Source organism: Portunus trituberculatus, chromosome 32 (assembly GCF_017591435.1).
Source record: "Portunus trituberculatus isolate SZX2019 chromosome 32, ASM1759143v1, whole genome shotgun sequence".
In the NCBI taxonomy this organism is placed as follows: Eukaryota; Metazoa; Arthropoda; class Malacostraca; order Decapoda; family Portunidae; genus Portunus; species Portunus trituberculatus.
The window spans coordinates 416,301-442,219 of record NC_059286.1 but is presented as its reverse complement, the minus strand read 5'-3'; the positions used below and the strand labels follow the sequence as shown (position 1 = coordinate 442,219).

At 38.8% G+C, this 25,919-nt stretch overlaps 1 protein-coding gene across 6 annotated transcripts in view; it reads left to right on the top strand.

Moving 5' to 3' along the window:
- LOC123512047 (breast cancer metastasis-suppressor 1-like protein) overlaps positions 1 to 25,919 on the top strand; it is a 139,930-nt gene that overhangs the window by 45,445 nt on the left and 68,566 nt on the right. For 4 of the 6 annotated variants that reach the window (XM_045268205.1, XM_045268203.1, XM_045268204.1 and 1 more), the window contains exons 2-5: positions 12,115 to 12,339; positions 13,366 to 13,456; positions 13,738 to 13,945; positions 14,691 to 14,744. In XM_045268205.1, the coding sequence (XP_045124140.1) occupies positions 12,198 to 12,339; positions 13,366 to 13,456; positions 13,738 to 13,945; positions 14,691 to 14,744 (495 nt within the window). In that variant the 5' untranslated portion in view covers positions 12,115 to 12,197. The remainder of the gene's footprint in view (positions 1 to 12,114; positions 12,340 to 13,365; positions 13,457 to 13,737; positions 13,946 to 14,690; positions 14,745 to 25,919) is intronic. The other 2 variants (XM_045268207.1, XM_045268206.1) reach the window with 1 other exon arrangement.

Below are 25,919 nucleotides of genomic sequence, written 5' to 3'. Positions count from 1 at the left end.
AGGATGCATGGAAGAGGTGGAGAAGGAAAAGACGGATTAAGCAGTGGGAAAGTTACAAAAGAGCAAGAAATGAATATGTGTTGATTAGAAGAGAAGAAAGAAAGAAACAAGAAAAGGATATAATTGATAAATGTAAAGACCAACCAAGGCTTTTTACAGACATGTGAACAACAACATCAAAAATAGAGAAAGTATTGAAAGTTTAGAAGTAAATGGAGTATACAGTGAAGATCCCAGGAAATGGCAGAGGCTATGAATGGATGCTTTCGGAAGGTATTCACAAAGGAGACTGCTTTTGACAAACCACTGGTAATGGAACAGAAAGGGATTATGAAGGAGTTTCAAGTAACTGTGGAGGAGATCAAGAACATGATGGGGAGTTTAGAAGTGAGAAAAGCTGTGGGACCTGATGGGGTATCAGGATGGATTTTAAGAGAATGCAGGAGCAATTGGCAGAAAAAGTTTGTGAAGTAATTGATGCCTCATTAAGGGAAGGTGTAGTGCCCCAAGACTGGAAAAGAGCTAACATTGTCCCAATCTATAAATCAGGTAACAAGAGAGACCCATTGAACTATAGACCAGTGTCACTTACAAGTGTGGTAGCTAAGATGTGTGAGAGGGTGGTGAAGAATAGATGGACAGACTTCTTGGAGAAAATGACATACTTTGTGAGTGTCAATTTGGTTTTAGAAAGGGCGTTCATGCACGACAAACCTGATATGTTACTATTCGAGGGTGATAGATGTAATACAGGAAAGAGATGGTTGGGCTGATGGAATATATCTGGATTTAAAAAAGGCCTTTGATAAGGTACCACACCAGAGACTGATCTGGAAACTTGAAATGGTAGGAGGAGTGCATGGCAGTTTACTAAAATGGATGGAAGACTTTTGGTAGGAAGAGAAATGAGAACAATAATTAAGGACAGACCATCAGAATGGGGATTGGTGGAGAGTGGAGTTCCACAGGGATCAGTGTTGGCACCAGTAATGTTCGAGTCTACATAAATGACATGGTGGATGGGGTGTCCAGTTATGTGAGCCTATTTGCAGACGATGCAAAATTGTTAAGAAAAGTGAGATGTGACAAAGATTGCGAACTACTCCAGGAAGACTTGGACAGAATATGGAAATGGAGCTGTACATGGCAAATGGAGTTCAACACGACAAAATGCAAGAAAATAGAGTTTGGCAAGAGTGAAAGAAGAATCAGGAGTATGTACAAGATAGGAAATGAAGACATAAAACCAGTCATGAAGAAAAAGACCTTGGGGTGACAATTACCAATGACCTATCGCCAGAGAGACATATAAACAAAATAATTGGAGAAGTATTGAACTTATTGAGGAACATAAGAGTGGCGTTCGTATATCTAGATGAAGAAATGATGAAGAAAATAATTACTGCAATGATAAGACCGAGGCTTGAATATGCAACAATACAGTGGGCTCGAACTTAAAGAAACACATAAGGAAACTAGAGAAAGTACAGAGGGCTGCAACAAAATGGTGCCTGACTTAAGAGATTTGACTTATGAAGACAGACTGAAAAGAATGCAACTTCCAACCCTGGAAAACAGAAGAGAAAGGGGAGACCTGATAGCAATATACAGAGTGATGATTGGCATGGAAAAATGGATAGGGAAGATCTGTGTATGTGGAATGGAAGAATGTCGAGAGGGCATGGGAAAAACTAAAATGGCCACTTATAGGAGAGATGTGAAAAAATATAGCTTCCCTCATAGAAGGGTGGAAGCATGGAATAGTTTAGACGTGGAAGTGGTCAACGCAAGGAATATTCATGATTTTAAGAAAAAGCTGGACATTAATAGATATGGAGACGGGACAACACGAGCATAGCTCTTTTCCCGTATGTTACAATTAGGTAAATACAATTAGGTAAATACACACACACACACACAGTGTGTGTGTGTGTGGCACCAATACTTTTCCTGGTATATATAAATGACATGCCAGAGGGAGTAAACAGTTATATTAATTTGTTTGCGGATGATGCGAAGTTGTGTAGGTGTGTGAAGAGTGAAGAAGATTGTGAAATTTTACAGGCAGACCTGGATAAGATTTGGGAGTGGAGCAAGAGGTGGCAAATGGAATTTAATCTGAGCAAAAGTCATGTGATGGAGATGGGAAAGAGTGGAAGACGGCCAAGAGGGTCATATAAGATGGGTGAAGAAGTAGTGTTGAAAAAGGTGGAAAAGGAAAAGGATTTGGGAGAGATAATACAAGACCATGGGCAGTTTGAGGCTCATATTGATAAGATGTTTGGAGAAATGTATAATTTGATAAAAATATTGGATTAGCCTTCCATTATATGGATAAAGATATGATGAAGAAATTAATTAGTATGGTAATTAGACCAAGATTGGAATATGCTGGAGTGGTTTGGTCCTCTTATAAAAGAAGCATATAAGGAAGTTGGAGAGATTGCAGAGAATGGCAACAAAAATGGTTCCGGAATTGGCAGAAATGACCTATGAGGAGAGATTAAAAGAAATGAATTTGCCTACCTTGGAACAAAGAAGAGAAAGAGGAGATTTAATACAGGTTTATAAACTGTTGAATGGACTGGATGAAGTGGATAATGAGCAAGTGATGTTGAGAGAGGAAAACTTAAGTAGAACTACAAGATCGCATAGTAAAAAGATAGCCAAGGGAATATGCTTGAAGGATGTGAAAAAATATAGTTTCCCACAAAGATGTGTGGAGGTGTGGAATGGTTTGAGTGAGGAGGTGGTGTCAGCAAGGAGTGTGCATAGTTTTAAAGGAAAGTTGGATGTGTGTAGATATGGAGACGGGGCCACACGAGTATGATACCCAGGCCCTGTAAAATTACAACTAGGTGAATACACACACACACACACACACAAAGTGAAAGACGACCAGTAGGAATCTATAAGATGGGAGATGGAGTAGAACTAGAAAAAGTAAAAAAGGAAAAGGACTTGGGAGTGACAATGGAAGAAAATAATCAACCGGTAAGCCATATTGATAGAATTTTCAGAGAGACGTATAATTTGCTAAGGAATATTGGAGTAGCATTTCACTATATGGACAAGGAAATGATGAAGAAATTGATAAGTACTAGAATAAGACCTAGATTGGAATGTGCAGGAGTTGTGTGGACTCCCCATAAAAAAAAACACATAAGAAAATTAGAGACTACAAAAAATGGCTACAAGAATGGTTCCAGAATTTAATGGGATGGCATATGAGGAGAGACTAAAGGCAATGGATCTACCAACCTTGGAGCAGAGAAGAGAGAGAGGGGATCTGATACAAGTTTATAAATTGATTAATGGAATGGATGAAGTGGATAATGAGAAACTGATCCTGAGAGAAGAATATGACTTTAGAAGCACAAGATCGCATAGTAAGAAACTAAGGAAGGGACGATGTCTGAGAGATGTTAAAAATCTTAGTTTTCCTTAAAGATGTGTTGAGACTTGGAACAGTTTGAGTGAGGAAGTGGTGTCAGCAAAGAGTGTGCATAGTTTTAAAGAAAAATTGGATAAGTGTAGATATGGAGACGGGACCACACGAGCATAAAGCCCAGGCCCTGTAAAACTACAACTAGGTAAATACACACACACACACACACACACACACACACACACACACACACACACACACACACACACACACACACACACACACACACACACACACACACACTAGAATACTCTAGAACACTCTAGAATAGTTGATAAAGTACAAGAGAGAGAGGGATGGGTTGACTGTATTTATTTAGATCTAAAAAAGGCTTTTGATAAAGTGCCACATGAAAGATTACTATGGAAGTTAGAGGAGAAGGGTGGCTTAAAAGGAAGCACATTGAGATGGATGAAGAATTACTTAATGGGAAGAGAAATAAGGACGATAGTTAAAGATATGAAGTCCAAGTGGAGAACAGTAGACAGCGGAGTGCCACAGGGGTCAGTATTGGCACCAATACTTTTTCTCGTATATATAAATGACATGCCAGAGGAGTGAACAGCTACATAAATCTGTTTGGACGATGCGAAACTGTGCAGAGTCATTAAACAAAAGAGGATTGTGAAATACTACAGGAAGACTTAAACAAGATCTGGAAATGGAGCAAAAAATGGGAGATGGAATTCAATGTGGACAAAAGCCATGTCATGGAAATGGGAAAAGTGAAAGACGACCAGTGGGAATCTATAAGATGGGAGATGGAGTAGAACTAGAAAAAGTAAAAAAGGAAAAGGACTTGGGAGTGACAATGGAAGAAAATAATCAACCGGTTAGCCATATTGATAGAATTTTCAGAGAGACGTATAATTTGCTAAGGAATATTGGAGTAGCATTTCACTATATGGACAAGGAAATGATGAAGAAATTGATAAGTACTAAAATAAGACCTAGATTGGAATATGCAGGAGTTGTGTGGACTCCCATAAAAAGAAACACATAAGAAAATTAGAGAGACTACAAAAATGGCTACAAGAATGGTTCCAGAATTTAAAGGGATGGCATATGAGGAGAGACTAAAGGCAATGGATCTACCAACCTTGGAGCAGAGAAGAGAGAGAGGATCTGATACAAGTTTATAAATTGATTAACGGAATGGATGAAGTGGATAATGAGAAACTGATCCTGAGAGAAGAATATGACTTTAGAAGCACAAGATCGCATAGTAAGAAACTAAGGAAGGGACGATGTCTGAGAGATGTTAAAAATTTAGTTTCCAAAAGATGTGTTGAGACTTGGAACAGTTTGAGTGAGGAAGTGGTATCAGCAAAGAGTGTACACAGTTTTAAAGAAAAATTGGATAAGTGTAGATATGGAGACGGGACCACACGAGCATAAAGCCCAGGCTCTGTAAAACTACAACTAGGTAAATACAACTAGGTAAATACACACACACACACACACACACACACACACACACACACACACACACACACACACACACACACACACACACACACACACACACACTTTCTTGGAACAGTTTGAGTGAGGAAGTGGTATCAGCAAAGAGTGTACATAGTTTTAAAGAAAAATTGGATAAGTGTAGATATGGAGACGGGACCACACGAGCATAAAGCCCAGGCCCTGTAAAACTACAACTAGGTAAATACAACTAGGTAAATACACACACACACACGAAAACCTGCAAAAAACTACGAATGGAAACACTATGAGAGAGAGAGAGAGAGAGAGAGAGAGAGAGAGAGAGAGAGAGAGGGGATTTATCACCTGACATGTGAGACTGATAAGTTCTCTCTCTCTCTCTCTCTCTCTCTCTCTCTCTCTCTCTCTCTCTCTCTCTCTCTCTCTCTCCATCTGTAAGCTGGTGGCTGTGGCTGCTAAAGCTGACGAAACAGAAAAAATAAACCTTCATGCGAAAACTTATTCTTGTCTGTGATATAATAGTTACATATATTCATTTTCCTAGATAATATACATATCTAAGAAAACGAATGGCTGTTGGTTTTCTTGGGTACACTCATCTAAAACGCTTATGGCCTGCAAGACATAATAATACGTCCCCGGACTGGAGGTAAGGCTTCTGGACGTATATATACGTCACCGGACTGGTGCGCGTAGCCACCATGACATATATATACGTCCCCGGACTGAAGGGGTTAACAACGTCAGAGCAACCTCTTGCAGCGAAATGGCATCCATGAACGCTTGGAGGAACGGTGACAAGGTTGCTATCAGGTTGCTCTGAGGTTGCTGGGAACACCACCTCTGGAGGTGGTGTTACTGTCTTATATATGCATTTTTGTTCACAAAACAACATTTGTATTAGCTTTTTACAAACCTTGCCCCCCAGAAAGGATTGTTTTGTAATACATAAAGTGAAATCTTACATGGAATACCAAAAAATAAAGCAGAGATGAGATGAACCACAGACGAAAAGGGAGACTCTCGGTGACTCGGCCGCTTCTTCTTTTCCTTGTGACCCTTTTAGCCTGCATGTTGTCTTTCCCCATGATATTTGTTTCCACTCCTCTATTGCCTTCTATAATGGATATCATATCTTAGTATTCATATACGCTCATGCTACGAGGATAACCTTGACTCCATGGCACTGAGTGATAGTGAATTATTAATAAAACACTGCGGTATTTCATTAATAATTCACTATCACTTACTGCCAGGGAGTCGAGGTTATCCTCATGGCATGAGCGTATATGAATGCTAAGATATGATATCCATTATAGCAGGCAATAGAGGAGTGGAAACAAATATCATGGGGAAAGACAACACGTAGGCTAAAAGAGTCACAAGAAGAAGAAAAAGTGGCCGAGTCGCCGCGAGTCTCCTGCTTTGTCTGTAGATCATCTCTCTGCTTTATTTTTTGGTATTCCATTCAGATTTCACTCTATGCATTACAAAACAATCCTTTCTTGGGGGCAAGGTTTGTAAAAAGCTAATAGAAATGTTGTTTTGTGAACATAAATGCGAGAATGTGAGAGAATTTGTACGTAGCTCCTCTAACTTCCAATGACTAAAATGACATCATAAAAGTAGTGGTACAATGGTGGCCCAATATGCTGCCAAATGTATATATAATTTTATTTTTTTTATTTTTTTAACCCATGTGGTATGTTGGGGACCAGCCCAGAACGCATCCCCCTTATTTCCATTATTTCCTATGGAAAAATTGCGTCCGCTTAACGAATTTTCGCTCTATGAACAGCTTTGACACCCCCTATCCTGTTCGTTAAGCGAAGTATTACTGTGTGTGTGTGTGTGTGTGTGTGTGTGTGTGTGTGTGTGTGTATTTATATATATATATATATATATATATATATATATATATATATATATATATATATATATATATATATATATACATACAGGCAATCCCTGTTTAACGAAGGTTCACACAACGAAATTTCGCTACAACGAAGGTTTCGTTTTACTACCATCTGCTCGTTTAACGAACACCAAACTCGCTTTAACGAAGTTTTATCCAGGTAATTTTTTTCCAAATTTGAAAGCCCCATCGTATCATACAAGCTGACAGGCTTTTGAATACACCAGGAGCTGCTGGTACTAAGGCCTTCCTCAGGAGAAATCCTGAGACACCTGTAGAATAAAGATCAAGATCAAGCCTCTCGTGGACAACACAGGCGCTGCCAATACAGAGGCCTGACTCAGAAGAAATTCTGCGTCACCTGTAACATCAAGATCAAGATCAAGATCACGAGCACCACTCACTCCCCAGTCAAAACATAACAGCGTCACCAGCAGCTCATCTTCCCTAGTTCAACTTACCACCAAAACGCCCTGCAATGTGGCCTAACGTTCCTAAGAAGACCAGGAAGTGTCTTACTCTCGAAGTGAAGCTGGGTATTATTCACAGACAAAAGAGAGGCCAAAAAACTAATAACATTGCTTGCCACCATCTTGACTCCATCTACTGTCTACTATTTTCAAGTCAGCAGACGCTATTAAGAAGGCTGGTGAGACCGCATCTTCCTTGAAAGCTAAAAGAACCACCTGAACTCATGACTCTACAATTGATAAAATGGAAAGCCTTGTGGAAATGTGGTACATAAGTTTTGTATGCGGTACCGTGATGCGCACTTTGTTTACATTCCACAGGTTGCCGGTTAGTGTATTTCCCGTTTCACTCTCCCTCCCTTCATAAAGTTGAGATCATCAACATTATAAAGTTACGTACATACATACATTAGTGTGCATTATAATGACTTAAATTAAACTACCTAATTGTTTAACTTCATAATTTTTACTTTCATTAAACCTTTTACTGTACTATGATGCACTCTTTCTTTGCTTACTCTCAATGGAAGTTTAAATCAGGGGTTATACTTGTTATAATCGGTTCGCTTAACGAAGTTTCGCTTAACGAAGTGTTTTTTAGGAATGCAACCTCTTCGTTAAGCGGGGGTTTCCTGTGTATATATATATATATATATATATATATATATATATATATATATATATATATATATATATATATATACGCACACAGTAAACCACCGCACTTGGCAAATTAATTAGTATGGTGAAATTACCGCCAAATGCAAATTTCGCCAACCACGAGTTCATTATACCATATAAATTGCCTAAAAAATGCCACAATCTGTCTTTGGTTATTGCCAATGTCTTTCTTTTGACCACTAAAATACCGTCTTTTGAGCTGAAATAAAATCTTTTACCTTCACATATTAGAACATATGTACAAAACAGATTAATAAGCAATAAATAAAGCTAATAAGACATGATATAAAGACTGTAACTCTTTACCGCCAAATGCAAATTTCGCCAACCACGAGTTCATTATACCATATAAATTGCCTAAAAAATGCCACAATCTGTCTTTGGTTATTGCCAATGTCTTTCTTTTGACCACTAAAATACCGTCTTTTGAGCTGAAATAAAATCTTTTACCTTCACATATTAGAACATATGTACAAAACAGATTAATAAGCAATAAATAAAGCTAATAAGACATGATATAAAGACTGTAACTCCCATTTTTCCACCCGTTTCCCTCACCCACCACCATTGTCCTTATCCCCACCAGTACCACCTGTTGTGCTGGTAGAGGCCATGTTGGTGGTAAATCGCCAGAATTTGTTCCCATGCTTGCAGTACAGAGGGTATCACAAACAAAATGGTTGAAGGGGACTCTCACACTGCGTTCTGATAGGTTTAAAGAGAGGTCTGACGTCACCGGGGAGCCGCGTGGTTCGCCGTGCGGCCGCCAGGGGACCGGCAAGTTTGAATTCCCAAGTACAGGGGTTTACTGTATATCTATTTATATATGCATGCAAATTTTTCTCTAACAACGTGGGATTTTATCATGTCAGGATTATACTAATATTACATCAACTCCTGACTAATAATTTCAGACTAGTAAAGATTTTAACTACTCTGCTGTCTGTCACTTAACTAAAAAGGACTTTTAGAAAAACTATATCTTACATAACATAACATAATTGGAAGAAAATCTAAAAAGAAAGACTCATAAGAACAACATTGCTGATAAATTCTTAACTTACAAGTCTAGGCAACACTTGATGATAATGAAAATGGAGTGCTGTGGCACTATGATGTGAATTACTTTTACCTGCAATTAATGAATCATTGGAATAACATACAGTATTGTAAAATATTATCTTTTTTTTTTATGTAGGAGAGAAGGCCAGCCAAGGGCAATACAATGTTTAAAAAAATGCCCACTTGAGTGCTGGTTCTCTAGAAGATAAGAAGGGTTAACCAAAATTAGGGAGCAAATGTCTTGATACCACCCTCTTAAAAGAAGTTAAGTATTAGGAAGACAGAAATACAGAAGCAGGTAGGGAGTTCCAGAGTTTACCAGTGAAAGTTATGAATGATTGAGAGTATTCTTGCATTAGAGGGTTGGACAAAATAAGAATGAGAGGAAAATGAAAATCATGTGCAGCAGGGGATAGTTGTCTGGAAGGTTGTGTGAGGTTGATACATGGAGGAATTGAGTTTTTGAGGAAATGACAACTACTAGAGTTTCTCTGCCCCAATCAGAAATCTTAGAAAGATCAGAAATCAGATCTTTTGTGGTGTCCTTGTGTGATCTGTTGACTTCGTAAACGGTTGGTCATCTCTGAAAGGATGTGGAACGATGTAGGCTGGTACCATCAGCGTGGGAGTGGATAGGGCAAGAAGTTTGGTTAAGAAGATCATTAATGAACAATAGTAAGAGAGTGGGTGACAGGACAGAACCCTGAGGAACACCACTATTACTAGATGTAGGAGAAGAACAGTGGATGTCTACCACTGCAGCAATAGAATTGTCAGAAAGGAAACTTGAGATAAAGTTGCAGAGAGAAGGATAAAAACCATACAAGGACAGTTTTGAAATCAAAGCTTTATGCCAGATTCTATCAAAAGCTTTTGATATGTCTAACGTGACAGCAAAAATTTCACCAAAATCTCTAGAAGAGGATGACGAAGACTCAGTAAGGAAAGCCAGAAGATCACCAGTAGAGCTATGTTGATGGAAGCCATACTGGCGATCGGATAGAAAATTGTGGAGTGAAATGTTTAAGAATCTTCTTATTCAGGATAGGTTAAAAAACTTTAGACAAGCAAGAGATTAAAGCTATAGGACGGTAGTTTCAGGGATTAGAACGGTCACCCTTTTTAAGAACAGGCTGAATGTAGGCAAACTTCCAGTGAGAAGGAAAGGTAGATGTTGATAGACTAAGTTAAAAAAGTTTGGCCAGGCAAGGTGCAAGCATGGAAGCACGGTTTTTGAGAACAATAGGAGGGACCCTATCAGATCCATAAGCCTTCTGAGGGTATAGGCCAACAGTACGAAGAATTTTGATTGAAGACATGAAATAGTCAGAGGGAAAAGGAGAAGGAGGGACAAGCCCAGAATCATCCAAGGTTGAGCTGTTAACTAAGGTTTGAGAGACGAGTTCAGCTTTAGAAAAAGATGAGGTGGGAGTGGTGCCATCAGGATGAAATAAAGGAGGGAAAGATGAAGAAGTGAAGTTACTGGAGATGTTTTTGACAAGATGCCAGAAGTATCCAGGTGAGCTTGAGTTTGAAAGATTTTGACATTTTCTATTTATGAAGGAGTGTTTGGGAAGTTGAAGAGCAGACATGGCATGATCTGGGGCAGAAATATAAAGTGCATGAGATTTAGGAGATGGAAGGCTCAAGTACCTTTTGTGGGCAACCTCTATCATGTATAGCACAAGAATAGGCTGTGTTAAACCAAGGTTTAGAAAGTTTAGGTTGAGAGAAAGAATGAGGAATGTAAGCTTCCATGCCAGACACTATCACCTCGGTCATGCGTTCAGCACAAAGAGATAGGTGTCTGACATGGAAACAGTAATCATTCCAAGGAAAATCAGCATAATACATCCTCAGGTCACCCTAACTGGCAGTGGCAAAGTGCCAGAGGCACCTCAGCATAGGGGGATCCTGTGGAGGGATTGGAGAAATAGGACAAGATACAGAAATGAGATGGTGATCGGAGGAGCCCAATGGAGATGATAGGGTGACAGCATAAACTGAAAGATTAAAAGTAAGGAAGAGATCAAGAATGTTGGGCGTGTCTCCAAAACGGTCTGAAATATGAGTAGGGTGTTGCACCAGTTGCTCTAGGTCATGGAGGATAGCAAAGTTGAAGGCTAGTTCACCAGGATGGTCAGTGAAGGGAGATCTCCAAGATTGGAGATCTCTGCAAAAGTGTAGAGGGACAGAATGTGCTCCACTTTGGAAGTTAAATAGTCAAAGAATTTACTCTAGTCGAAGGAGTTAGGGGATAGATAGACAGCATAGATAAATTTAGTTAGAGAGTGACTATTGAGTCGAAGCCAGATGGTGGAAAACTCAGAAGATTTGAGAGCATGGGCACGACAGTAAATTAAGTCATTTCGCGCATAGATGCAACATCCAGCTTTGGAACGAAAATGAGAATAGAGAAAGTAGGAGGGAACAGAGAGAGAGGTACTGTCAGTAGCTTCAGACAGCTGTGTTTTGGTGACAAAAAGAAAATGAGGTTTAGTAGAGGAGAGGTGGTGTTCCACAGATTGAAAATTAGATCTAAGACTGCAAATGTTGCAGAATTTAATGTAGAAAAAGTTGAGGGAGGTGTCAAAACATTTGGGGTCATTGTGAAGAGAGCAGTCCTACCTGGGGACATTCCTGGTCCCCTCCCAAGAAGGGGACTCTAAGGCTGGGTTTGGAGTCGCCATTTTTTAATTACGAATCTTTGTCTTGAATTCTAATAATGTAGTATATTCTCATCGATAGTGTAACACAACTAATTTCCAAGATATTATTACTCATAATTTTTATTAATGTCATTATTTTCTAGTAGGGGATTGGATAGCTTAATGCATTTGTAACAAAAGGTTTCCTTCCCCTAATGTCCCTTACCTGAAAGGGAGTAAATTTCATTTTAGGGTAACTTTTTCTAAGGAAGGCTGTTGAGGTTCATATCCCTGAGGTTAGTTGCACTATGCTGTCCTTATCACCAGGTGGATGCATCTTACTATAAACCCATACAGTATACAATATTTCTTGTAAGAAAATATATTTGCTAGAGGTAGATGAGTGTAAATTGCATTGTAATTCTATAGTAATACCAACAGGAGGACTTACAAAATAATAGAGAAGACACAAGAATTGTAGGGGTCAGAGACACCCCTAGAGCCATTCCCAAGACACAAGCACAATGCCAGGTGTGAAGCGAGCCAGAGACAATGAGAGGGAGGACCATGACACTGAGAATGAGGAGGAACAGGACTCGGACAGCGACCGGAGCTCCCTTGATGAGTCTATATCCTCAGATGGTACAGAATCGGATGACTCTTCAGGTTAGTGAGCTAATTACAGAGGTTTTATATAAAGTGTACTTTCCATGATTAACCTGTAAAGTCCGACAGGCCTTAAATACGGCAGCATAGCACACTTCCGACAGTCCTTAAATGGGGCAGCTACTTTGAGCGCTAATAAAAACCGCGCTAGCATTGGTAGCGCTGCTATATTTGGTCATGACGTAGGCCTATGGTAGTACTGTCGGCTCCCAGGAAGCACACCGCTCTAGCCAGCTAGTCTCCCGCAAATTTCTGTGAGGTGCGTGAGCGTCGTGTCGCGGTGATAATTATTTACGTATTTACTTATTTAAGGAACTATTATTTACAACTATGGCTACTGGTGCTAAGAGGAAGCTAAAGTTTAGTGATAAAAGTGATAGACAAGGCGGGACAAGACGCAAAGTGCACAGGTTGGAGGTAGATCCCGACCCCGCTCTTGTGACAACATCGTCACCCACGCTTGATAAAAACATATGTAACTATAATCAGCCAGTATGAGTGAAAACACGAAAAACATGTGAAAACACATAAAAACATGAGCAGTGCCTTACATTATGTAAGAATACACATAAAAGCACCTCCCTCGAGTTGCCGCTACCACAATCTTCTCCAATTATCGGTTATTATTCTGAGACAACCATAGTGAGTAGGGCAATAAAAACTTGTAGGATGATGCATTGTCATGTCTACTAACAGCAGATTTTTTTTCCAGAGTAATTTATGAGTTGAATTTTTTTATGATAATTGCGGTAATGGGAGGGTGCGAATTTTGCGGCCATCGGTCTTAGCGGATTAAGAATATTACTTACCAGCTGATTTTATCTTTATTAGTTAAGGATAAATTTTTATCTAGTGTACAAATTGAAAATTGATGCAAAGATAGGAAATTTTTTTTGTCATGAATTTAATATTTTGTGCTGGTCATTATGTAGTTCTGATGGAGTTTTGTTAATATTGTTAGTGTTTTATTTTCAGTATCCAGAACTGGTTTGTGTGTATTATATTTTATTGATTTTTTTTCCATAGAGCTGGATGAGGAGGAGTGTGATAGAAGGCGTGGCGAGTACCTGACTGACCTCACTGACTTGGAGCGGCAGTTCTCACTTCTTCGTGAACAGTTAGTGTACTTTGGGTTTGTGGAAGGTGTATATACTGGTGACCAAGTTCAACTCTTTTAAAGATTGTTGCAGTAGTCTGATGAAGATTCTGCAATATTATTATGGAAAGTTCCCACAAAAAGCTAATGTATGTTTTTGGTCCATGAAAACAATTCTTATAAGAGCTCAAAAGTGTTGATCATTATTGGCCTTTATTAATATTATTCTGTACTATTTTTTATATATCTTTGCATTCCATCATGCTTTTTGTACTCTCATTGTAAGTTGATTCAACCTTCAGATTGTACCGGGAAAGAGTGACTCAAGTGGAGGCCAAGCTTGAGGAGGTGAGGCTTGGGGAGGCAGCCGAGTACCTTATCCCAGTAGAGGAACTGCAAGAAGGCCGTCGTGTGAGGCTGGAGGTGGCTCATGTCCTCCGTCAGTTTCGGCTGCAGAATATCACCAACAAATATGAAGCTGAGAAATCTGCATCACAACAAAATTTTGAGGTGAAGGAGCTCTAGTGGTATGATGATTCTCTCTCTGTTAAATATAATGCTGACCCTGGATCTATATTCATCATAAAGATATGGCATGTCATTGCAAAGATAGATGCTTGTTGCGAGTCAAGTATTATAAGGGAAGCAATTTTTTTTTCTTTTTATATCATGTGGGACGTGGTGCGGAAGGGGCAACAAAAATTACGATAAAAAATGTTCACTGGGGTGTCGGGCCCATACAAAGACAAAAGTGCCACACAAAGCCAGAGGATAAATGTCTTGAAACCTCTCTTTTGAAAGAGTTTTATCATTGGAAGTGGAAATAAAGAACCAGGCAAGGAGTTCCAGTGTATACCAAAGAAAGGGATTGGGAATACTGGCTAACTTGAATTATGTAGATGGCCAGAAGAGGGGTGAGAGAATGTGTAGTGAGGCTGTGGGAGGAGGGGAGGAATACTGTTAACAAGATCAGAACATGAAAATAATGGTAGTAAATAACAGGAGATGCAACATTGCAGTGATGAGAATTAAAAACAATGTTATTCCTAAGATGCTTTGTTGATATGACAAGTCTCAGTAGTCACGAGATTCTACGAGATGTTTGTTTCAGCTGCCACATTTGTCATCACAGCTGATTGCAACACAGAGGCACCTCACCTCCAGCAGGACAGTTAGTGATGCGTGATAAAAGTTGTCTGGAAGTTGTCAGTTAGACGCCATTGCTATAGTAATGATGATCCTTCATTTATTCCAGCTGGGAGGTGCACTAAAGGGTTTGATAGAGGATACATGCTGCAGGGAATGCGGGGTGAGTGTCATAGCTGTCTCAATTGTAGCCCTGGGGTCCAGGAATGGATTAATCTGTTTTACATTGATTCTTATGGGGAAAATAGTTTTAGTTTGCAAATATTTTGCTTCATGAATGGTCTTTAGGAACGAATTAAGTTTATCAGCCAATTTTTCACTGTATATATATATGTACAGGCAACCCCCGCTTAATGAAGGTTCACACAACGAAATTTCGCTACAATGAATGTTTCCTTTTACTACCATCAGCCCATTTAACCCTTAATGTACGGTGATCGTTTCGGGACGATTGTAGCGTCGTGTGCAAAGAGGCGGGGATCGTTCCAGGAATCATGATTTTTCCGCGCTAAACGTTTGAATCTCTCCCCCTCACTATTGTTCCTGGGGCAAGTGGAGGTATCTGGCATCTTTTCTCGCTCGCCTCCTTGAGCCTTGAGACATATGTTCCCTCACAGTAGGTCATCTTTTCCCATTTCGAGGCGAAATCTGGCAACCCCTGTGACCCGGAGGGAGGAAACGCTACTCCGAGTGATGTTATGTCAGTGTTACTCTGTAGTGACATTGAGGACAGTGATGAAAATGAAGACAGTGATTTTTTTTATTGAGACAGAAGAAAGTGAAGACTTCAGTGATTTTTTTATTGAGACAGAAGAAAGTGAAGACTCCAGTAGTGATTCTGATAGTGATCTGGGAGACAGAGACCAACCCTCACAGCGACGTTCATAAACCACCTCACATACTCCCCACGAGCAATGTGCTGGTGTGTGTCACCCCTGGTTGCCTCTACAGGACTGTGCTTGTCGGCCAAGTCACGTGAATCCCATTGCTAATAAGAGTTGCAAGATTCCAATTATTATAGAAATCCACAATACTTGTAATATGTGGTTTCTTTTTTTTTTTTTTTCCTGTTTTGCACATCATTTCATATATCTGAGTTCTCATTTTCTTGGCATGAAAGTGCAAAAGTTTCTACTTTTACATCAAATTCAAATGCCCAAAGAGAGAGAGAGAGAGAGAGAGAGAGAGAGAGAGAGAGAGAGCTTAGGGGGGTATTTCTTAGCGGAGGGTTCTGCCATGGGTTTGGGGAGAATTTTTTGATGTGCAATAACTTGGCTCTTAGAGGTCATAACATGTTGAAAACTACATTGTTGTACTCAGAATAACACAAAGAAATATGCTTTTATAAGGAAAAAATGTTTTCAGCATTTTTGACGGGTGTGATTTTTCCCCGGTGTAACAGACGGAAAGTAAATCAACCCCCCATACTTTAAGAGATAACGAACACCAAACTCGCTTTAACAAAATTTTATCCAGGTCATTTTTTCCAAGTTTGAAAGCCCCGCCGTATCACGCAAGCCTACAGGCTTTTGAATACACCAGCGCCTCTCGTGGACAAAACGCGCACCACTCATTCCTATACCCTTCCCCGCTCTTAGTTCAAAACAATAACTGTCCAACAGCAGCTTGTCTTCCCTCACTCAACATGCTACCATAACGCCCTGCAACCAGCCCTACAATGTCACCTAGTGTTGCTAAGAAGACCAGGAAATCTTTTACTCTCGAAGTGAAGCTGAATATTATTCAGACACAAGACAGGTGAGAAAACTAATAGCATTGCTTGCCACCATCTTGACTCCATCTACTGTCTCTACTATTTTCAAGTCAACAGACTATTAAGAAGGCTGGTGAGACTGTATCTTCCTTGTAAGCTAAAAGAACCACCTTGACTCGTGACTCTGCAATGGATAAAATGGAAAGCCTTGTGGAAATGTGGTACATAAGTTTTGTATATGGTACAATGATGCGCCCTTTGTTTACATTCCACAGGTTGCCGCTTCACTCTCCCTCCCTTCATAAATTTAAGATCATCAACATTATAAAGTTACGTACATGCATACATTAGTGTACATTATAATGACTAAAATTAAACTGCCAAAATGTTTAACTTCATAATTTTTACTTTCATTAAACCTTTCACTGTACTGTGATGCACTCTCGCTTTGTTTACTCTCAATGGAAGTTCAAGTCAGGGGTTAAACTTGTTATAATTGGTTCGCTTAACGAAAATTCGCTTAACAAACGTAACCTGTTCGTTAAGGGGGGATTGCTTGTATACAGTCGTCGCCAAAAGTTTGGACGCGATACTGCTGACGTCAATACTTATGGCACAAATTGGAAGTCCCTTGCCAACAATATCATGAGCGAGCCAGATATTTTTCGTATACCTGGCAGTGAGATGAAGGTTGGTTCCACCAGGGCATGCAGTACTGTATTTACATGCTCAGTGCTATTTAAGATTTGATAAGGGGAGTATTACATTTCTAGAGCACCGTGCTTTGCATTCGATTTTACATAAATTTGATGTGGTTTGGTGTCTGTGTTACTGGCTATGGGTAGTGGATGTGAAATCGAATGTGACAAGATTGCTGCTATCGTGACCCTGTTTAAGGCAGGGCATTCTGTGAAGGAAATCTCTGAAAATACTGGAGTTACAGTGCAATCAGTACAGCGATGGTTGAAGCGTTTCAGGGATGGTGGCGGGGCATCACTACCTACTCCATGTCTGCGCTGTGGCAGACCTAGGAAACTTACACCACACACTTTAAATGTTATTAGAGTTTCAATAATTTTGTTCCTGCTTCTCAGTTTGGTTCCTTTGTTTATATAGGCGGCAGCATTGAGTGTGCCGTCCATATCCTCATCTTCCATACTTTTTTACCAGCCTTGACATAAGCAAAATTTAATGTAATTTTGGGGATCAGGTCACTAATCTAGCCATCTCTCCCCTTGTAACACATCACCAGGTATGCTGGGCTTCATGGTCGGGTATTGGCAGTGTAACCCATGCTGGAGCTCTTTCTTTGTATCCGCCTTGAATGGTCGTTGGCTCGTGTGTGTGTGTGTGTGTGTGTGTGTGTGTGTGTGTGTGTGTGTGTGTGTGTGTGTGTGTGTGTGTATTTACCTAGTTGTAGTTTTACAGGGCCTGGGCTTTATGCTCATGTGACCCCATCTCCATATCTACACTTATCCAATTTTTCTTTAAAATTATGTACACTCTTTGCTGACATCACTTTCTCACTCAAACTGTTCCAAGTCTCAACACATCTTTGCAGGAAACTAAATTTTTTAACATCTCTCAGACATCTTCCCTTCCTCAGTTTCTTACTATGCGATCTTGTGCTTCTAATGTCATATTCTTCTCTCAGGATTAGTTTCTCATTATCCACTTGATCCATTCCATTAATCAATTTATAAACTTGTATCAGATCCCCTCTCTCTCTTCTCTGTTCCAGGGTTGGTAGATCCATAGCTTTTAGTCTGTCCTCATATGTCATCCCTTTAAATTCTGGAACCATTCTTGTAGCCATTTTTTGTAGTATCTCTAATTTCCTTATGTGTTTCTTTTTATGGGGGGTCCACACAACTCCTGCATATTTCAATCTAGGTCTTATTTTAGTACTTATCAATTTCTTCATCATTTCTTTGTCCATATAGTGAAATGCTAATCCAATATTTCTTAGCAAATTATACGTCTCTGAAAATTCTATCAATATGGCTTACTGGTTGATTGTTTTCTTCCATTGTCACTCCCAAGTCCTTTTCCTTTTTTACTTTTTCTAGTTCTACTCCATCTCTCATCTTATAGATTCCCACTGGTCGTCTTTCACTTTTCCCATTTCCATGACATGGCTTTTGTCCACATTGAATTCCATTTCCCATTTTTTACTCCATTTCCAGATCTTGTTTAAGTCTTCCTGTAGTATTTCACAATCCTTTTTTTGTTTAATGACTCTGCACAGTTTTGCATCGTCCGTAAACAGATTTATGTAGCTGTTCACTCCCTCTTGGATGTCGTTTATATATATACGAGAAAAAGTATTGGTGCCAATACTGACCCCTGTGGCTCTCCGCTGTCTACTGTTCTCCACTTGGACTTCATATCTTTAACTATCATCCTTATTTCTCTCCCCCTCAAGTAATTTTTCATCCATCTCAATATGCTTCCTTTTAAGCCACCCTTCTCTTCTAACTTCCATAGTAATCTTTCATGTGGCACTTTATCAAATGCCTTTTTTTTTAATCTAAATAAATACAGTCAAACCATCCCTCTCTCTCTTGTACTTTATCAACTATTCTAGAGTAGAAACTCAATAAATTTGTTACACATGACCGACCTTTTCTAAAACCAAATTGGCTATTTGATAATAATTTGCTGTGTGTGTATATTTACGTAGTTGTATTTACGTAGTTGTATTGTACAGGGTTCAAGCGGGACTCATAGTGTTCTGTCTCCATATCTCCACTTATCTAATTTTTCTTTAAAGCTGTGCACATTATTTGCTGCAACAGCTTCATCATTTAATGCATTCCACTTTTCCACTGTTCTATGTGGAAAACTTTTTTTCCAATATCCTTCACACACTTCCTCTTCTTAATCTTCTTTGCATGTCCTTTTGGCCTTCTAGCTTCTGTCACTGGCACCAGGTCTTGCTTGTCTATCTTTTCAATGCCATTAACTTTTTTATACAATGTTATCAGGTCTCCTCTATGTCTTCTATCTTGTAAGGTTGGCAGTCCCATTTCCTTTGGCTTTTCTTCATATGTTAGGTCCTTTAGTTCCGGCACCATCTTTGTAGCTATTCTTTGAATCCGTTCTAATCTTCTTATATCCTTTTTCAAGCTCAGTGACCACACCACTACTGCATATTCCAACTTTGGACATATCATACTTGTTATGATTTTTTCATCATACCCCTATCCATGTATTGAAATGCCACCCTAATATAAGTCAACATTTTATACATTGTTCCAAATATTTTACTTATGTGTTTTTTGGGGCTCAGATTTTCTTATATAACCACTTCAGATTTTTTTCCTCTTTAGTCTTCATTATTTGTTCCTCTCCCATTAAATAGTTCAATAGTTGTCTTATCTTATTCTTCTCTAATTCCACTACCTGGCATTTCCTTGCATTGGATTCTAATTTCTACTTCTTACTCTACTCATAAATTTTGCCTATATCTTCTTGCAGCAGCAAATAGTCTTCTTGGGTCTTAATAACTCCTAACAATTTTGCATCATCAAGCGAATTAATATAATTGGTCACTCCATACTTTATGTCATCTACATATACATGGAACATAATGGGGGCTAACACTGACACCTGTGGCACTTCACTTGTTGCTTTACTCCATGATGAGTATGTATCTCTGATCACAGTTCTCATCTCTCCATCCTTCAAGTAATTCATTATCCAATCTAACATGTAATTCATTATCCAATCTAACATTGCTCTTCTCAGTCCTCCTATGTTCTCCAACTTTCAAAGTAGTCTGCTATGTGGAACTTTATCAAAAGCCTTTTTTGTGTCCAGGTACACAGTGTCCACTCATCCATCTCTTCTCTCCCATCCTTCTACTACTCTTGAGTAGAAACTTGGTAAATTTGACACACATGATCTTCCTGTCCTGAACCCAAATTGTCTGTTTGATATAACTTGTTTTTCTTCCAACTATTTAACCCATTTTTCTTTGATAAGAATTTCACATATCTTTCCCACAACAGTTGTAAGTACGACTGGTCTGTATTTTAATGGCTCAGTTGACTTTCCTCCCTTTAACATATTAATTGTGTTTGGATTTCCTGCCGCTTCCTCCCTGTCACGTTTGGTTCAACTTGGCGCAGTGCCAGTACCATGCTACCCACGGACTTGAGAGGAGATGAGTAGCTTCTTTTGAGTTGCCAATGATACAATAAAACTCGTGCTCCACCTCCACACTACGTTATAGACTTGTTCTGAATTTTTGATATTGCGTTGTGTGCCACTAGTGGAGTATGCTCCTTGTGTACCATATGTGACCCAATCCTCTATTACAAACATTGTTCTCTCAACACATTGCATCACTACATTCCAAACTTCAGTCATTTCCATTTTACAGGGAAAGAACAACTCACTCTTGATCCATGTACTCTCACATCTAGAGATTGGTATGACTTGTTTTTCACAAATTAGATTATTGTCCTAACTGTAACAGAAACTAATAGGTATACTCAATAGAAAATTGGTATTTCACATGTCACTGGAAGATGTAGGCTGAAATCTTGGAAAATGACAACAAATTATGAAACAAGAAAATTCATAGGTCTGATGCTTTACACGGGAATTGTTGCATTGCCTGAGATTTCTCTGTACTGGTCAAAGAAAAACATATATGTAGGCAACTTTTGCATCCAGAGTAATATCTTGAGAAAGGTTTGAGTTACTCCTTAGATTTTTACATGTTCGTCACCTTCAGATGATACAATATGTACTTCAATCAATAAGCAATCAATGAAATGAAAATAATGCAACAGAAGGTGAACCAGTTATATAGTGGTTTTCAGTGGTTATGAAGGATATCATGATTTATAAGTAGCAAATGAACAATTTTTTTTATGAAATAGGTTTAAAAATATACGATTATAAGGCCAAATTTAGCTCAATACTGGAAATTTATCATATAGGATGAATGTTTTTTTTTCACTCATACTAAATATAACTAAAGAAAAAGAAAAAGGTGTGAAAAATATCTAGATTTTTTTTGTGTATTCAAGCAAATGTACCAATATGCAACAGTTGGGAATGCATGATGTACCACCAGTGGTACACATTGCAGGGAATGTGTTAATATTGGGATTATGTTAGCTCTCTTCCATTCCAGCGGTACTCTCCCTTCCTTTAATGAGCTGGTAACCATTTCCCAAATTGGTTCAAACAATTGATCTTTACATTCCTTTAGTGCCCAGCCTGACACACCATCTGGTCCCATCGCTTTTTTCACATCCAAATTTTTTAGTAGACTTTCAATTTCTTGTTTGTGCATTATGAGTTCTTCCAAGCTTTGACAATGCAATGTCCTATTTGGTTCTGTAAAATCATCTTCAGTGAAAACAGTCTTGAAGCTCTTATTTAATATTTCACTCATTTCCTCCTTTAACTATATTTTCTATTGTTTCTATATTCTTCGTCTTCTGATATACTTGTAGAAAAGCTTGGGTTCATCTTCACTTTTCCACACCACATCTTTCTCAAAGTTTCTTTCTTCCTCTCTTCTTACTCTAACATATTCATTTTTAGCATCCTTATAGTGCTGTCCGTTGCTTTCATATCTGCTTTTTGAGTTTCTTCCAAGCTTTATCCTTTTCCCTCTTAGCTTCTATACATCTGTCATTGTACCAGGCTCGTATACTCTTCTTTACTGTATACTTATTTCCTCACTCCCTTGTTATACTTCTGTAGGAATAATTCATATTTCCTCTGTACTGTCTTGCCGTTCATAATGTCCCTCCATTCTATGCCACAAAAAAAATTGTCTTAACTTTTCAAAATTTGCTCTGGCATAATTTAACCCTTATCAGTGTTTTCTCCCAATTTCCTCAATCCAACTGGTGTTTCAATAAATCTTGGTAAATGTTTTGATAACATATGTTTAGCAGTGCCACCTGCATCTGCCTCCCCCTCCATTATTTCACTGTAACTGTACCCAAATCTTGCTTATTTTTGGAGACAGGACACTTTATGGCCCTGTTTCCCCCTGTACATAGAGTCTAGTTCCTTCTGCTTCACTAGATCTGCTCTTAGAATGTTCCTCTAGGAGCTCCTGCCAACACAACCGCTCTCCACAGTTACCTGCGTGTATTTACCTATTTACCTATTTGTGTATTACAGGGCACACACCGTGTCAACGACATCACTGCTCAGTTTATTCCACTTATCAATGCTACGATGCGGGAAATTGTATTTTCTCACGTCATTTAGACAGATGTCTTTTATTAGCTTTTTTCCATGTCCTCGGAGATGATTACTTGTGGTCCAGTATGTCAATCCTGTTCACCAATTTATACATAGTTATCATGTCTCCTCTTGTTCTTCTCTCTTCTAATGTGGTCAGCCCCAGCTTCCTCAGTCTTTCCTCATAGTCTAACTCCCTGAGTCCTGGTACCATCCTTGTTGCCAGCCTCTGTACCCTTTCCACCTTCTTCACATTTTTCTTCATATGCGGTGACCAGACACATGCTGCATATTCTAACTGGGGTCTTATTAAGGTACATAATATCTTCTTCATCATTCCTTCATCTAGGTAGTGGAATGCAAGGCCAATATTTTGAAGCAAGTTATATGTTTTCAAAAAAATCTTGTTAATGTGTTTCGCCGGTGACAAAGTGTTTTGCACGGTTACTCCTAAGTCTTTCTCCTCATTGGTCTCTTTAATTTTCTCATCACCCAGCCTGTAATCCCTGTTTGGTCTGTATCTACTTCTTCCCATTTTCATAACATGGGTCTTGTCTATATTAAATTCCATCTGCCATTCCTTACTCCACTCATATATTTTATCAAGATCTTCCTGTAACTTGTTACAATCATCCACATTCTTTACTCTCCTCATAATTTTAGTATCGTCCGCAAACATGTTCATGTAGCTGTCTATTCCTACTGGCATATCATTAACATAAATAAAAAACATGATGAGACCCAGCACTGACCCTTGTGGAACTCCACTAGTTACCTTCTTCCACTCGGACTTCTTTCCTCTCACCACTGTTCTCATTTCTCTTCCCATTAAGTAATTTTCCATCCATTTTGCTAGTTTATCATTTACTTCTCCAATCTTCTTTAGTTTCCACATCAGTCTATTGTGTGGTACTTTATCAAAGGCCTTTCTCAAGTCCAGGTAGATAGCATCCACCCATCCCTCTCTATGTTGTAGTATGTCAGTCACTCTTGAATAAAAACATAATAAATTGGATACGCACGATCTTTCTTTTCTGAAACCAAACTGTCTTTCACTCAGAATGTTTTCACTTTCTAGATACTCACTCCACTTAGCTTTAATTACTTCTTCACATACCTTGCACAATATACTAGTCAACAATACTGGTCTATAATTTAGCGGTTCCATTCTTATATATAGGCACAATGTCAGCTCTTTTCCACTCTTTCGGAACTAATCCTGTTCGTATGGAGGTTTCCACAATATCAAATATGGGGTTCAACACTTGATCCTTACATTCATTTAGCAACCTCCCAGATATGCCATCACGCCCCATTGATTTATTAATATCCAGATTGCTTATAATTTTCCTTACATCTTCCTTAGTAACCATGATGTCCTGCATTTGCTTTATTTCCGTATGCCTTCCTCCCATAAAATGCTCCTCCTTTGTAAACACTGCAAAAGTTGTCGTTCAAAATTTCAGCTATATCTCCAGCATCCTCATATACTTCCCCATTTTTTACCTTTTCTATTGCCTCCCTTATATTTAGTTTTCCATTTATGAATTTGTAAAACATTTTTGGGTCACTATCACAGTTTTCCACCACCCTCTGTTCATATTCCTTCTGTGCTGTTCTCCTTACTTCAACATATCTATTCCTTGCTGTTTTGTAAACTTCTCTTGATAATACATCTCTGTTTTTCTTAAGTTTCTTCCATGCCTTTTCTTTGTTCTTTTTTGCTTTTTCACAATTTCACTGTTTATTATTTAAAGTCCTCTTTCTGTGATATGGCATAAACTTTTTCACAGCAGAGTTATACAAATCCATAAATTTATCATATTTCAATTGCATATCCCTTTCCTGGTATACCATGGACCAGTCAATTTCATTAAAGAACTCCCTTATATGGTTATAATTTGCCCTAATATAATTTAATTTTTCCTCCCTGCGTTCCACAATTTTATTCGTGCTTAATTCTGTATCCAGCTCAAAGCTTAGGACATCATGATCGCTTTTCCCCAAGGGACATTCATGTTCAATTTCCTCTTTTAGAGAGATTCCCCTGGTAAATACCAAATCCAACCTTGCTGCAACATCTTGTCCCCTGCACCTTGTTGGTGATCTCACCCACTGTGTCATCAAGTTATTTGTTGCTACCTTTAACAATTCCTCTGCCCACTCACCACCGTTCACCACTTTTTAGTCTTCCCACACTATTTCTTTGCAATTAAAGTCTCCAATTATCATCACTCTATCCTTTCTGATGAGTTCTTGCTTCATTCTGCCTAGAGTATTTCTCATCACCATTTTGTACTGTTCATATTCCCAAGCACTGGTTCTGGGTGGTATGTATACTGTTATAATATTAATGTCCCTCTTGCCATCTGTTATAAGCATACTTATCACTTCCTCATTTCTCTTACTATAGTTCACCTCCTTCACTATCAGATCTTCCTTAGTAAGAACCATTATACCACCACCTCCCTTATTTTTTCTATCATTTCTCCATACTTTGTAGTGTTTTACAACAAACCAGTCTAGCTTTATTTCAGGCCTTAGCTTTGTTTCCACTACACACATTATGTCCGGTTCGTTATTTCTTAGGTAATCCATACATTCTAGCCTCTTAGACAGAAATCCATCTATGTTCGTGTAAGTCACTTGTATTCCATTCCTAGTCCCGTTCTTCCATGTACTGTCTATTCCGTCTGTTTTATCCACCACTTCTTTAGCCTCCCATTTCTCATCCTCCAAAAAAACTTGGTCATTTCCTCCTCTGTTCTTTTGTCATTCCTCTCTTTCACTTCAGTTACAAGCTCTTTCATTTTCATTCGCTCATCCTGTGACATATTTCTTCTTATGTAAATTGTTTTGGTTTCCTCAGAGTCCTTAAGTTTCCAAGCCCTCCTCAACAAGGCCTCAGCTGCCACCTGAGACTTTAATTTCAATTTTAATGGTCTATTCTTGCCTTCCTCAAAGGCTCCCAATCTCACACTTTCTTCTACCTCAGCATATAGGTCCTCTTCTTCCACAGAGATCTTGTTCAGTAAAGACTTAATCCTGTCATTTTCCTTATCCCTCCTGTCCTGCCAGTTCCTGTTAGTTTCTTCCTCAATCTATTATGATCACACATTTTTCTTTTCAGCAATATCTCGCACCACATACTCATTTTCCTTTAGTGCCTTTACCATTTCCTCTCGTAATCCCTTTATTTTCCTCTTCCTGCTTTTTCACTATCTCCCTAAAGGACCTTTGTACTTCCTGATGTTCATGGTTCACTTCTTTCATCCTAGTATCAATTAGATTAAGGCATTCCTCCTTCCTCAAGTCCCCTTCGGATATTTTCATCTCCATTTCCAGGAGTTTAGCCTTCATCTCTTCACATTGTTTCCTTAGTTGTTGATTTTCTTTCTCCATCTC